At 52.0% G+C, this 13,299-nt stretch overlaps 1 protein-coding gene across 3 annotated transcripts in view; it reads left to right on the top strand.

Moving 5' to 3' along the window:
* Window positions 1-10,943, top strand: part of HTRA3 (HtrA serine peptidase 3) — a 29,487-nt gene extending 18,544 nt beyond the window's left edge. The window contains exons 7-9 of one of the 3 annotated variants that reach the window (XM_044267864.1): window positions 6,766-6,814; window positions 8,367-8,462; window positions 9,795-10,943. In XM_044267864.1, the coding sequence (XP_044123799.1) occupies window positions 6,766-6,814; window positions 8,367-8,462; window positions 9,795-9,960 (311 nt within the window). In that variant the 3' untranslated portion in view covers window positions 9,961-10,943. Of the gene's footprint in view, window positions 1-247; window positions 1,013-6,765; window positions 6,815-8,366; window positions 8,463-9,794 lie in introns of those variants that run through there. The other 2 variants (XM_044267866.1, XM_044267865.1) reach the window with 2 other exon arrangements.
* Window positions 10,944-13,299: the final 2,356 nt, after the last annotated feature.

Raw genomic sequence — 13,299 nt, forward strand, 5'->3', positions numbered from 1 at the left:
ACTCTCCCCAGTGAGGGCCTGCCCATCACCTTCTTAAGGTTGGTGGTCACAGCTGCCTTCCAGAGGAGGGTCCTATGTCTCCTGATCTCAGGAGCTTTCCTGTTGCCCTCCACTTTCCCGCCTTTCATTCTAGCCCAAGTGAATGTCTCCCTCCCACCATTTTGTATCCCGTGCCCACCTGGCCTGTGTCCAGACCTGGGCCACTCCACTAGTGCCACCTTCAGATTGCTTCCATGTCTTCTCCCAGCCCCTTTACCAGCAGTTCACTGAGAGCAGGGGGCTTCCCCATGCTTGCCCGATCCTCCAGGATCCCACCAGCCAAGCACATGGAGCCCAGTGCAGCCAAGACCAGTGCCGTGAGGACTGGTCATGTGAAGAAACCCTGTTGAGGACTCCATTGGGCTCATCGGTGTCCCTCATGTGAAGATGGCCTGGAGAGCCAGTCTTCTCTGCAGAAGCTGAACGTTTCTTCTCTTGGACGGGTGGGGGAGGGGCATCTAACCCCACATCTTTTCTCCTTGGCTGCTAGGAAGCTCAGAACTTAACCCAGGGTTGCACCTTCCTACCTGTCATAGCCTTGGTGTTTTCTCTAATAACTGAGCTTTTCTAGTGTAATTATCCTCCCCCATAAGGGTGTCCTTGACTTTGGCTCCCTTCCAGGAGAGTGGGTCTGCCTTTTGTACAGACTGAGCTGTTGGGTGACTATTTGTTAGAAATCAGATGATAGCATCCCCTGGCTTCTTGCCTCACTTCCTCTCCCCTCTTAGAACCCACCAGGGGCCAGCAGGGCCCATTCCTTTGTTGGGCAGAGACTCTCCCTGTCAGTGCTGACCTCACCCCAGATACTCTGGGAGACTCAGCCCCTGTCCCCAGAGCTGTTTCCTCCTCCGGGACATGTGGACTGGTCAGAGAGCCCAACAAATCTTAGCTGGACAACTGAATCTATAATTTAAAGCCCTTCTAAAGTTGGTGTTCGCTTCTGCTGTTTTGTCTTAATAAAATCATCAAAATACTTAAACCAGGTTAATCTAAAGTTCTTTAAAACAAGGCATGCTCAAGTTAAACCAAGGAGACATTAGGGGGGTTTCTTGTTCCTGTGTAGGGCTTTGGAGCACAGAGGGCTCTGGGGGTCTCTGGAGGGGAGAGGGAACACCATGCTGGTCCAAGGGAACCTCAGCTTCAGGCTCCAGGAGGGTTTGGGGTTCACCCCCGGGGGCGTTTGGGTCAGTGGGGCTGGGTGGTTATGGATGTCAGGCCCTCTGTGAACAGTGGGGTCCCATCCAACCTGGGGAGTGGAAACATCACTTGTCTCCTGCCCTGGGGGTCTCTGTGGCCTGTGCGCCCAGGGAGAGCTGCAGGGAGGCACTGGAAAGCACATTCCCTGGCCTCCAGGATCGGGCAGACTGGGGACACCTGTGGGTGAGATTGTTTCCCCTGGACCAGGAGGCAGCAGCCAGAGGCAGGGGTGTGAGGGGACAGCACCCATGCTTGGAAGCCCACTGTCTCTTCAAGGTGCCAGAGGCTCTCCTGAGCTTGGCTCGCCCCAGCCCAGCGGTCGGGACCAGTGGCAAGCGTTCAGTGGCTTTGTGAACCACACACCAGTCCCTAGCATGTGGAGCAGGAAACAAAGTCAGGCCCCCCAGCCCACCACCTCCAGGTTCCCAGCCCAGCATGCAGGACCCTCCACATTTGGGTGATCTCCCTGTGAAGGAGGAGATGCAAGGTTGTCTGCTGACCCAGAAACTCCATCAGGCCATCCTGCCCCAGCCCCACTGCCCAGGGTTTCTGGAGAAGCCACATCTGGCCGAGCCTGCTGGTTCTGGGGTGCGCAGTGGACTTCCAACCAAAGGCCCTGATGGGATGGCTTCTGCCTCACAGGGGGCAGGACTGCACCTTGGCCTGGCCAGGGTGCTGCTCACGCACAAGCACCGGAAGCTCAGGCTCCTTCCTGTTCTGAAGTGTGACCTTGGGACTCTGGGCAATGCTGACCGGGGCCAGCACCAAGGCTTCTGCCCGGGTCTTTTTCCTACCTCTGAGGACCTCACCCTACCTGTGGATGGAAATGCCATCTAGGGAGTGACTCCCAGATTCCAATCTCCAGCCTGGCCCCATTGTGGAGCGCTGCACCAGGTTACGCAGCTGCCTTTGCCTCAAAGACCCTTCCCAGCCAAGGGGTCCTTTCAAAATATAGGGCAGACCATGGGCCCATCTCTGCTGGGAAGTGTCCTGGGGCTGTACCTGCTGGGGGTAAACACCAAAGCCACCAATCCAGCAGAGCCGCCAGCAGGCAGCTTCCCCTCCCTCCCCATCCCCAAACCTCCTGGCCTCCTCTCACTCAGGGCCATCGATCCTGACCATCGACCATCGATCTTCTGTGCGAAAATGTCAGTTGAGATATTTTGCCCACTTAAAAAAGTTGAGTTGTTTGTGTTTTTCCCAGGTTTTGAGAAGGGTCTGGATGCCTTCTGGATGGGAGCCTTTGTCAGAGAGATGAGCTGAAATGTCTCCTCCTGCTGCTTAACTTTTCATTCTCCTGATGGAGCCTTCAAAGAGGGGTGTTTTGTCAATTTCTATGAAGTCTCCATTGCCAATTTTTTTTAATGTGTGTGGAATTCTATCTAAGAAATCTTTGCTAGCCAAAGGTCAGGACTATCTTCTACATTTTCTTCCAGCAGTTTACTTTCTGAGGTCTTCACGTTAGGACAATGATGCATTTTGAACTAATTTTTTAAGAGTGCGAAATATGAATCAAAGTTCTCCTTTTTTTTTTTTCCTGCCTTGGAGAGTCAATTCCAACATCATGTGTTTTTCTCCACTGAATTGCTTTTGTTCCTTTGTAGAAAGTAGAATGAGCCCTTTCTGTCCCACTTGTCTGTCTGTCCTGAATATCACCTCTCTGCTGTGTTTTCAGGTCAGGTGACATCAGTCCTCCCGCTTTGCCCCGCCTCCAACATTGTTTTGGTTTTGCATTTCCAAATGGATTTTAGAATCAGCTTGTCAATTCCTGATTTCAATTTCAATTGTTTCAGTTGTTCAATGTTAAAGTTCAATTTCCGATTGTTCGTTACCAGGATATACAAGTAAAGTTGATTTTCATATGTCAATTAATCACAAGAGATCCCATGACATTGACAGCTTATGCTGGTAGGAATTCCTGTGGGTTCCGTCAGATTTTGCACACAGATGGTTCTGCAGTCTGCGCACAGAAAGTTTTGCATCTTTCTTTCCAGTCTAGATGCCTTTTCTTTTGTTCTTGCCTGGCTGGAGTCTTCCTAAGATATTGAATAGGAAGGTGGTGAGAGTGGATTCCTGGCATCCTTCTTGCCCTTGGGGGAGAAGTCTCGAGACTCTTACCCACGAGTAGGATGCTCACTCAATGTCTCTTGAAGGTGTCCTTCATCAGATGGAAAAAGTCCCCTTGAATTCATAGTTTTTCCTAGGAACAGATGGGGATAGAAGATTTTGTCAGACACTTTTCTGCACCTTTTGAGATGACGGCTTTCCTTTGTAGTCTGTTAATGTGAATTGCATTGGCTGATTTTTTTTTTAAAGATTTTATTTATTTATTTGTCAGAGAGAGAGGGAGAGAGAGTGAGCACAGGCAGACAGAGAGGCAGGCAGAGGCAGAGGGAGAAGCAGGCTCCCTGCCGAGCAAGGAGCCCGATGTGGGACTCGATCCCAGGACGCTGAGATCATGACCTGAGCCGAAGGCAGCTGCTTAAACAACTGAGCCACCCAGGCGTCCCTGCATTGGCTGATTTTTGAATGTTAAACCGTCCTTGCATTCCTGGGATAAAGCTCCCCCATCGTGTTGTATTGTCATTAGTATATATTGCTGGATTTGACTTGCTGAAAATGTTTAAGTGTTTTTTGCAGCCATCTTCATGAGGGGTGTTGGTCTAGTATTCTTTCACAGTTTTGGGTACAGGATGATGGTTGGGTGGTTTTTAGGAAGAACACCCCTCCTGTGCCTCTTGTCTGTCCTCAGTTCTCTGCTATAACACAGCTTCACTTCTGACATCCTGGTGACCAAATGCTAAGGGATCCCCTGCACCAGCAGTCTGCCCTACCGTTTCACCCAAGTCTGGCACTGTCTATGTGGAGAGGGTGTCAGAACCCATGGCTAAGGTTGCACAAGACCACCCCCCACTTCAGGTGCCAATCACAAGTCCAGCCTTTCGTCTGTGCTTCTGGCCCACCAGCTGGAGATGTGGGGTTCCCACAGCCTCCTCCTTGGTTTTGATCATTTGCTGGAGCAGCTCACACAGCTCAGGAAAACAGTTTACTTGCTACATTGTCAGTTTGTGTGTAAAGGGGTAGAATTCAAGAACAACAGGAGAGGTGTACAGAGTAGGTCTGGGAAAGGACAAAGACCACCTCCATGTCCACCAACCTGAAAGCTCTCTGACTTTCCCTCTTGGGGTTGTATGGAGGCTTCACTGTGTAGGCATGATTGGTTCAATCACTGCCATTTGTGATTATGTTCACCTCCAGCCCCTCACCTCTCCCCAGAGGTGGCATGGAGGTTGGGGATGAAAATTCAACCCCCTAATCACATTGTAGGCTTCCTGGAAACCAGCCCCAACCTTAAGGTCTTCTCAAAATCACCTTGGTAACATACACTTGGGAGTGGTTGAAAGGGGCTTGTGTTATGAGTAACAGAAGACACCCTTTGCACATTTATCACCGTGAGGCTATTTCAGGGGCTGGCAGCAAAAAGATGTCCCCAGAGTGCTTGTCACAGGGAATTACAGAAGTTTTAGGGGCCATGTGCTGGGAACCATAAATGAAAACCAAAACATATATTTCTTATTATAAATCACAACATCACAGAAGTATTCACTCCTTTTCAGTTTTCCAGAAGAGTTTCTGCAGAGCTGATACTATTTCTTTCCTAAACATTAGGTAGAGTTCTCCGTGGGACAACCTGACCCTGATGTTTTCTTTGTGGGAAGATTTTTAACTACAAAATAGAGATGGGGCTTCTGTGGTTATCTGCTTCTTCTTGAGTGAGGTTTGGCAGTTTGGAAAATTCAAGAAATGTGTGCATTTTATGAGTTGTCAAATGTGTTGGCATCCAGTTTTTCATAATTACATCTTCTTACCCTTGCAATACCGTAGGCTCTGTGGTGATGTTTCTTCTCCCATGCCTGATCCTGAAATGGATAATTGTCTTTTCTTTTTCTTTTTTCTTCTTTTGGCTGATCAGTCTGGCTGAATCCTTATTGATTTTATTGATCTTCAAGAATAAGTTTCTGCCCTTCATTTATTTTCTGTTTTGAATTTGTTTTCTATCTCATTGATTTCTAGTCTTTTTTTTTTCAATTTATTTATTTTCAGAAAAACATTATTCATTATTTTTTCACCACACCCAGTGCTCCATGCAAGCCGTGCCCTCTATAATACCCACCACCCCAACCTCCAACCCCCCCACCACTTCAAACCCCTCAGACTGTTTTTCAGAGTCCATAGTCTCTCATGGTTCACCTCCCCTTCCAATTTACCCAAATTCCCTACTCCTCTCTAACGCCCCTTGTCCTCCATGCTATTTGTTATGCTCCACAAATAAGTGAAACCATATGATAATTGACTCTCTCTGCTTGACTTATTTCACTCAGCATAATCTCTTCCAGTCCCGTCCATGTTGCTACAAAAGTTGGGTATTCCTCCTTTCTGATGGAGGCATAATACTCCATAGTGTATATGGACCACATCTTCCTTATCCATTCATCCGTTGAAGGGCATCTTGGTTCTTTCCATAGTTTGGCGACTGTGGCCATTGCTGCTATAAACATTGGGGTACAGATGGCCCTTCTTTTCACGACATCTAGTCTTTATTATTCCCTTTCTTCTGCTTACACTGGGTTCATTCAGTCTTCTCTTTCTAGTTCTTATGGTGAAAGCTGAAATCAGTGATGTGAGACCTTTCTTCTTCTCTGATATTGGCACTCTGGTACTATTAATTTCCCCCATGTACTGCTTTACCTGCACCTCACAAATGTTGGTATGTTGTTTTCTCATTTTTATATAGTTTTAAATATTTTCTAATTTCCTTTTTGATTTCTTCTTTGAAGATGAGGTATTCAGAAGTGTGTTATTTCATTTCTAAGTTATTGGAAATTTTTTAGATACCCTTCTATTACTGATTTCTACTTCAATTTCATTGTGGTCAGATAGCAAATTTTCATGATAAGCCATTTTAATTGTGTTGAGACTTGTTTTGTGGTTCCAAATAGGAAAATGTTATTTCTGGGGCAGAGACACCTCCTAAGTCACAGACTGGCGATCTGCCAGCTTGGGAAGTTGTGTGTTTAAGTCTCCCAGCTGGAGGGCTTGGCACATGGCCAGTGCTCACTGGGCATTATTGACTAATGTTATCATTTATGGGGAAGGCAGGAGAAGGTAACAAGTTCATATCTGAACAGGCAAGTTTGGGGAGCCTGCGAGATGGAGGCTGGAGAGGAGACCTCCACTGGCTTCTGGGGTTTGGATGTGGCGTTCAGTGGCAGAGCAGCTGTGGCAGCTGCTGTGGTTGCATGGGGCCTGTGGGCAAGGGTGAGCAGGAAGTCACCAGACTAGGCAGGACATCTCCGAGCCCCTCAACAGCAGCCTGGAGGACAGAGACGGTTCTATGCCTGTGACCACATGGGATGGATCCTGCTGCTTTTTGCTCCTAGGGGGAGTTTCCCATCTCACCTGGCCCCTCAGGGAGGGCAGATGCTTTAATAGTACCTCTAACAGGGTCCTGTCGTGTTTTGTTCCCAGATTGGAAGAAGCGATTCATCGGCATACGGATGCGGACCATCACATCGAAGTGAGTGTCTGAGGATGCAGCCCTGCTGCCCATCCACCCTCATCCCTCCCCTCTCCTCCCAGACCCCGCCCAGCTATGCCCAGCTGCCTACAGGTGTTTCTGTGGGCCAGAACACTCAGATTCCCAAGCCTCTGCTCAGGCCAGCTCTCTGCCTGCAATACCTTTCCCCACTTTGTCTAATAGGTTCCTTCAGTTCCCTCAGGAATCCATTCAGGTGCCCCTTCCTCCAGGAAGCAAGCCTTTGTGGCTACCATAACAAATTACCATGGACTTGGTGGCTTTAGACAATAGGAATCCTTTCTCTTGACATTCTGGAAGCTAGTGGTCCAAAATCAGGGCATCAGCAGATCTGTGCTCCCACTGGAGGCTCTGTGGGGAGAGTCCTTCCTTGCCTCTCACTGCTTCTGGGGGTTCCAGGTGTTTCTTGGCTTGTAGTCACACCACTCCAATCATCCACATGTGGCCTCTTTCTCCTGTAAAAACACCAGTTCTTGGATTTAGGTCTCATCCTAAGTCAGGATGACACTACTTAGATATCCATAACCAATAGAACTTTAAAGACCATACTTCTACACAAAGTCACATTCTGAGGTTCTCGATGGATGAATTTTGGGGGAACACTGTTCTACTCCCCCTTGAAACTCAAGTGGGAGGAGTACCACCTTTCCCCCCTGTATAACTGTGCTTCCTTTCCAAGCATTGCACTGGTCCCAGGGGATGGAATTACCTGTTGTGCCCTGCCCCCCTCAACTTTGAATCTGAACTCCTTGGGAGTGAGAACTGTGTCCTACTCATCAGTATCACATCTGTAGCAGAGTGGGTGGCTGGAAACACTGATAGTAAAATAAAGGGTGGAGTTTGTGAGGGAAAAGAGAGAGAAGGAGAAGGAAGGGAAGCAAGGCGAGAAAAATTTGCCAAGTCAAGTCCAAGGATTTGGACAAGGAGGAGGAGCATTGTGTGCTGTGGGGAGAACTAAGGCATGCTCAATTGATTATACCCTCAAAACTATACAGTCCCTAAAATGATCATTCTTCCCATTTAATCAACTCTTAATCTAGAAATTAAATCTGACAGCCATTTGTAATCCAGACCAATATACCAAACTTTCTATTAAATGTGTTCTTTCTTTCTGTCTTTTCATCCATTCACCCATCACACCATCTGTCTATCCATCCATCACACCATCCATCCATCCATCCATCCACCCATCTCTCCATCCATCCATCCATTGGTTCATCCATTCTTCTACCTTTCCTTCTTTCTCATCCCTCCTTCCACCCACCCTCCCATCTATCCAACACCCTCCCCTATCCACATTTCTAATCAACCACCTTCAGTAAACTTTCTCTTGAGGAGCCCATGTCAAGTGGGCAACACTGAGAAGAACAAGTGACAACCCAGAGTGGTCAGTGGTAAAACAGAGTAGTGTGAGGGTCCAAAGGAGATGCCTCTTCTGGCCTGGGTGGTTGGGGGGAGAACAGAAGAGTTTTGTGCCACAGAGTTAGTTTAGAGGCTCAGAAAAAGTGCATTCATTGTGAAACTTCTTTTTCAGTTTGGTGGAAGAACTAAAGGCCAGCAATCCAGACTTCCCATCGGTCAGCAGTGGGATTTACGTGCAAGAGGTTGTTCCAAACTCACCTTCTCAGAGGTAGGCCACCCTATGGGAAACAGGGACGCTGGACAGGAGGAGGGTGGGGTTTCGTGGGCATGAGGCCTAGGGTGGGCCCGCTTCGGTGACCTTGCATGACCTTGAGCCCCGTCCCAGCACACGACATGGCACAGAAATGGCAGGTGGGATTCTGGTCTATCGCCTAAGCCAGAGTCAGGCTGGAGAGATGATGTACCCCCTTAGAGAATTGGCAGTGCCCTTCCTTAGCCCAGCATGTCCTTTCCTTTGGGTCTTGAGAGACAGAGTAGTGGAGAGCACCCCCCTCCTAGAGCTCAAACCCCAATCCAGCCCAACTTCCAACAGCGCAGTGGGCCCACCTGGGTCTTCCTGTGCCTGTTTCCCCATCTGCAAAATGGGCAGTTGGCCTACTCTTCCTCCCCTGAGGAGGCTCTGTCAAGATCAAATGAGACAAAGCACCATGTTCTTTGAAACCGCCAGAAAACAGCTGACTGTCTGCAGCACCATGAGCTGAGGCAGTCCATGGAGTGCAGATACTTCATGCTTGTATGACCGATCCAGGCCCCAGCTCTGTGTCTAGACGGTGGGTGGGCTGCAGTTAGCAGTCTACATAGAGATCCCCGGAGCTGGAGGTCATGCTCGGGGGTCCATGAAGGGCGAGGGCAGGGAGTGGGGTAGAGAGGAGCCAGGCAGGCCGGCCTCCAGCCCCACAGGGCCCCCTCCACCAAGCAGGACCCTTCTTCCTGTTTTCTGTGGTGCCGCTTCAGAGGTTGTATGGGGAGAGGTGGACCCTGGAGCACAGGTGCTCAGTCCGCAGCTGGCCTGTAGTAGAGTTGTTGAAACATAGGTCTGTGAACCAATGAATAACCACCAAACTCAGTCCCCTTATTCAGGGTTTCAGCAGTTATGGGGAGGGACCACGGGCAGGCTTCCTTAAGAGCCAGAGCGGTGGGCTCAGTGGCAAGGGTGGCCGCTGCCAACCAAGGCTGCCTAATGAGTCAGCCTTCACTGCAGCCTGGACCTTGGAATCTGCAGCGTGTTCCCACATGGGACTGTAGAGGTAGAAACCAAGGCTCAAAGGGGCCAAGGCCTGCCCTGCGGCAGCCCAGCCAAAAAGACTGCAGCCAGAACTTGAACCCAACCCTCATAATGTAGAGAAGAAGCAGGCTTACAAAGCACTAGCCTATGGTAAGACGTGGGTTTCTGGCTGGTATAAACACCTTGCAGTCAGGATGTTATTCTTACCTGTTGAAATGATTTTTCTTAAACCACTCCTGTTCAATCAGATTGTCCCCTGAGACGGGTCTGGGCCTTGCAGGGATGTGCGGTGACTGGGTGTCTCTCCATTGGCAGAGGGGGAATCCAAGATGGCGACATCATCGTCAAGGTCAACGGGCGCCCTCTGTCAGACTCAAGTGAGCTGCAGGAGGCTGTCCTGACCGAGTCCCCTCTGCTGCTGGAGGTGCGGAGGGGCAATGATGACCTCCTGTTCAGCATCGCGCCAGAGGTGGTCCTGTGAGCGTGGGACCCCACGTCGCTGAGTGCCAGAGCCTGCATTCTGGGACAGGTGCTAACCCAGAGGTCCCATCCAGAGCTGCTGCCTCCCACAGGGTCAGGACGAAGGACCACGGACGGTCCTCAACAGAGCCGGTGGCCTCCTCCTGGCTGTCCAGGGGCAGAGTCACAGGCAGGGTTTGGCCAGGGACCCACCTCAGCCTTCGGGAAAGTTGGCTTCCAGATCAAGTACCACGGGGCAGCCGGATGTCCCCCTCATACAGATGCTCCTGAGGGCCACCTTCCAAGTGCCCGGGATATTTCGAACATTCCTTTGGAGCTCCCCACCGGTCCCAGCCTCCCTTCTATGGCCTTGCCTTTACACCTGTCCAACCTCTGTTTAAATGCCCAACCTGCTCCTACCCCACCCTCCCCTCCGAGTCTCCTGCTCAGGTCAGTGCCCCAACCCGTCCTCCCCTTGGAAGACCTCCCAGCTCCTGCCCCAGACTCCATGGTGCCCACCACACTGAATGACCAGGGCTGTGGCATCCACCAGCTGGAGGCCCTGGAGGGTGGCCATGTCTGACCACCTTGGGGAATCAAATGTGGGCACCTGGCTCAGAGCAGGCCCTGAGGGCATGTCCCCTGGCTTCCCAAGCCAAGCCCTATGGCTGGTGATGATGTCACCTTCTGGGGTGGGACAGAGACTGGCCAGGAGCAGAGTGTCTGACACCATCTAGAAGGCTGCTCGTCCCCCCCACCAGAGGTGACCACAGAGTGCTGGGCAGAGGATGCCTCCTGACAGGGGAGGGGTTGCAAGGACTGAGCCGGCTTCGCCTCCCCTGTGCCGCTCTGTGCAGGGCCATGGACTCACGGAATCACCACTAGAGTGGCAGGGGGGCATGTGTGTGTTGAGGTGTACATGTGAGCTTTGCTGTACAATGGATTCCCTGTGTTGCTTGTACTGTATGTTTCTCTACTGTATGGAAATTAAAGTTTACAAGCACATTGTCCTTAGCCAGCAGGGGCGCTCTGGGAAGCCCACCCCCACCAGCCACAGCTTCTCTTGAATGGAGAACTGATACACCAGCCTGCTGAGGGCCAGGGGTTTAAACCACCCTGAGCACAGGGGCATTGGGCCAGCTCCCCAACCTTCTCCTGGTCTGTGGTCTCAGGCAAGATGCTTTCCTGGCCTTATCCTCTTGCGGGTGTGGACAGGACACAGATAGCACCGCCCCCAAGGCAAGAGGTGGGGGGGTGCTTGGAAAGGTGCCCAGCTTGCCGCGAGCTCCAGCTAAGCCACGCTCCGTGTCCCCCAAAGCTTCTCTGTGTCTGCTCCAGGTCACCTCACCCAGCAATGGGGAAACAAGGCAGGAAGAGACAAAGCGGATTGCCCAGGACCCAGCCGGGGGCAGGGGACATTGAGAGTTCTGACTTGCCCAGGGCAAGAGCCTGCCCCCACCCCTGGGGAAGCAAGTGGGGGCACCAGGGTGAGGATGAGGGGCACCTAGCTGATCTGAGAGGAAGGGGCCCAGGCCTGGGTCTGGACCCTCGAGTCCAGGAAGACAGAGAACTCCCTAATCTAAGTCCCTGACAAGGTCTGTCCCCAGTGAGCCTCTGCACAGCCGTGTGACCACTGGCCACCTTCCCCTTAGGGAGGGGTAGACAATTGCTAGTCTTCATGCCCTTCCACACTCCGAGAGCCTGAGGCTTGACAGGTCCAGATTTTTGTTTGTTTGTTTGTTTTATTTATTTATTTGTCAGAGAGAGTGAGCACAGGCAAACAGAGAGGCAGGCAGGGGCAGAGGGAGAAGCAGGCTCCCTGCTGAGCAAGGAGCCCGACGTGGGACTCGATCCCAGGATGTTGGGATCATGACCTGAGCCGAAGGCAGCTGCTTAACCAACTGAGCCACCCAGGCATCCCTTGACAGGTCCAGATTTAAATGGGCCCGCCACAGGGCAGTTTTGGAAGGTGGCCTCAGCTAGCGTGGCAGCAGCGGGAATTCCGTGTGGTACCTGGAGGCACTCACGGGACATTCCTGGAGATGGGTATACCAGGCATCTATGAGGCTACACGTGTGTGCCCCGCGGCGGGCCAGTGAGATGGGGAGAATCAGACCAAAGGGCACGTGGCATCCACACCCAGGAAAGGACCAGGAACTGTCGCAAGCAGCTTTTAATGAGGACACTGTGCTGTGGTTCAACACCCCAGTTTCGCAATCCTTGAGCTCCAATTACCACGTGCACTGAGCACTTCTCTCCACACCCAGGCCACCATGAGGCCACGGGTCTATTGTGGGGGGAGTGAGGTCCTGGCACACGCCTGGCCTGCTCAAGGCTTAGCCACCTTGTGCCGTGCTGAGGAAAACCCTCAGGCTGGGGGGCAGAGGGCCCCGGGCACATGAGCTACCGTGGATAGCGAGCCCACAACTGTCCCTTGCAGCTGTAGGAGACCTCAGAGGTGGCAGAGGGTTGCAGGCAGGGCACCAACGTCCCTGGCTGTTGGGGATCTCGGGCATTTCAGGCCCTTGGCCCCAAGGTCTGCACCTGGGATGGACTGGGCTCCCTGAAAATGGTCTCCGAGGGCATCAGTGGCAACCAAACTGTCAGCCTCACCCCTCCCCAACTGCTGCCACCCTGAAACCCTTGAGTCTGGAGGGGAAGGAAAGAAAGGGGACAGGAGCAGGACCCGGCAAGGGGGTGGCCACTGCCCAGAGAAGAGCGGGGCTCTGCCAGAAGGCACCTGCTTTGCTGCAGTCAACACTGAATTAAAAGACTTTTAATTCAGTGGTCTGACCCTCAAGGTGTCCCAAAATGTCACTTCCCACCCTCTCACTCCCTGCCATCAGCCCCATGGATGACCAGGGCCATCCCCCCTAGTCTCAGATTATCCATCTGGGAAGTGGGAAGTGGGATGTGGGGGTCTCTGAGCTCAGGAGTCAGCCAGGCCAGGGCTGTGGTCTTGGCTTTGCCCTTTCTGGCCAACTCATGTTGGGGACTCCAGCTCTGGGCTGCTGCACTCAGGGAGGCCTATGCCTGCCGCTCCCTGCGGAGGAAGGCGCCCTCCCCTGATGCAGAGCCTGCAGCGGTGGGATTGGGCTCTGTGGTGTTCAAGCCCTCTGTCCTCCGCCAGCCACCCAGCCCTGCCCCCACGCCCCCCAGCTGGGAGAAGCCGACTTCCCTGATGGTCCTCCAGCTGCACCCAGCGAAAAACAACTTTTCCAGACCCTGCCAGCTGCCAAGAGATGTTGTGCAACCTTCAGGCTCCTGACGTAAGCCCTGGTGGCTGGGTTTACAGGCCACCCCTCCACTCTCTGTCCTGGGTGCTGTAAACGGGGTGCTGACAAGGGCAGGGCCCTCAGGG

Source organism: Neovison vison, chromosome 11 (genome assembly GCF_020171115.1).
Source record: "Neovison vison isolate M4711 chromosome 11, ASM_NN_V1, whole genome shotgun sequence".
In the NCBI taxonomy this organism is placed as follows: domain Eukaryota; kingdom Metazoa; phylum Chordata; class Mammalia; order Carnivora; family Mustelidae; genus Neogale; species Neogale vison.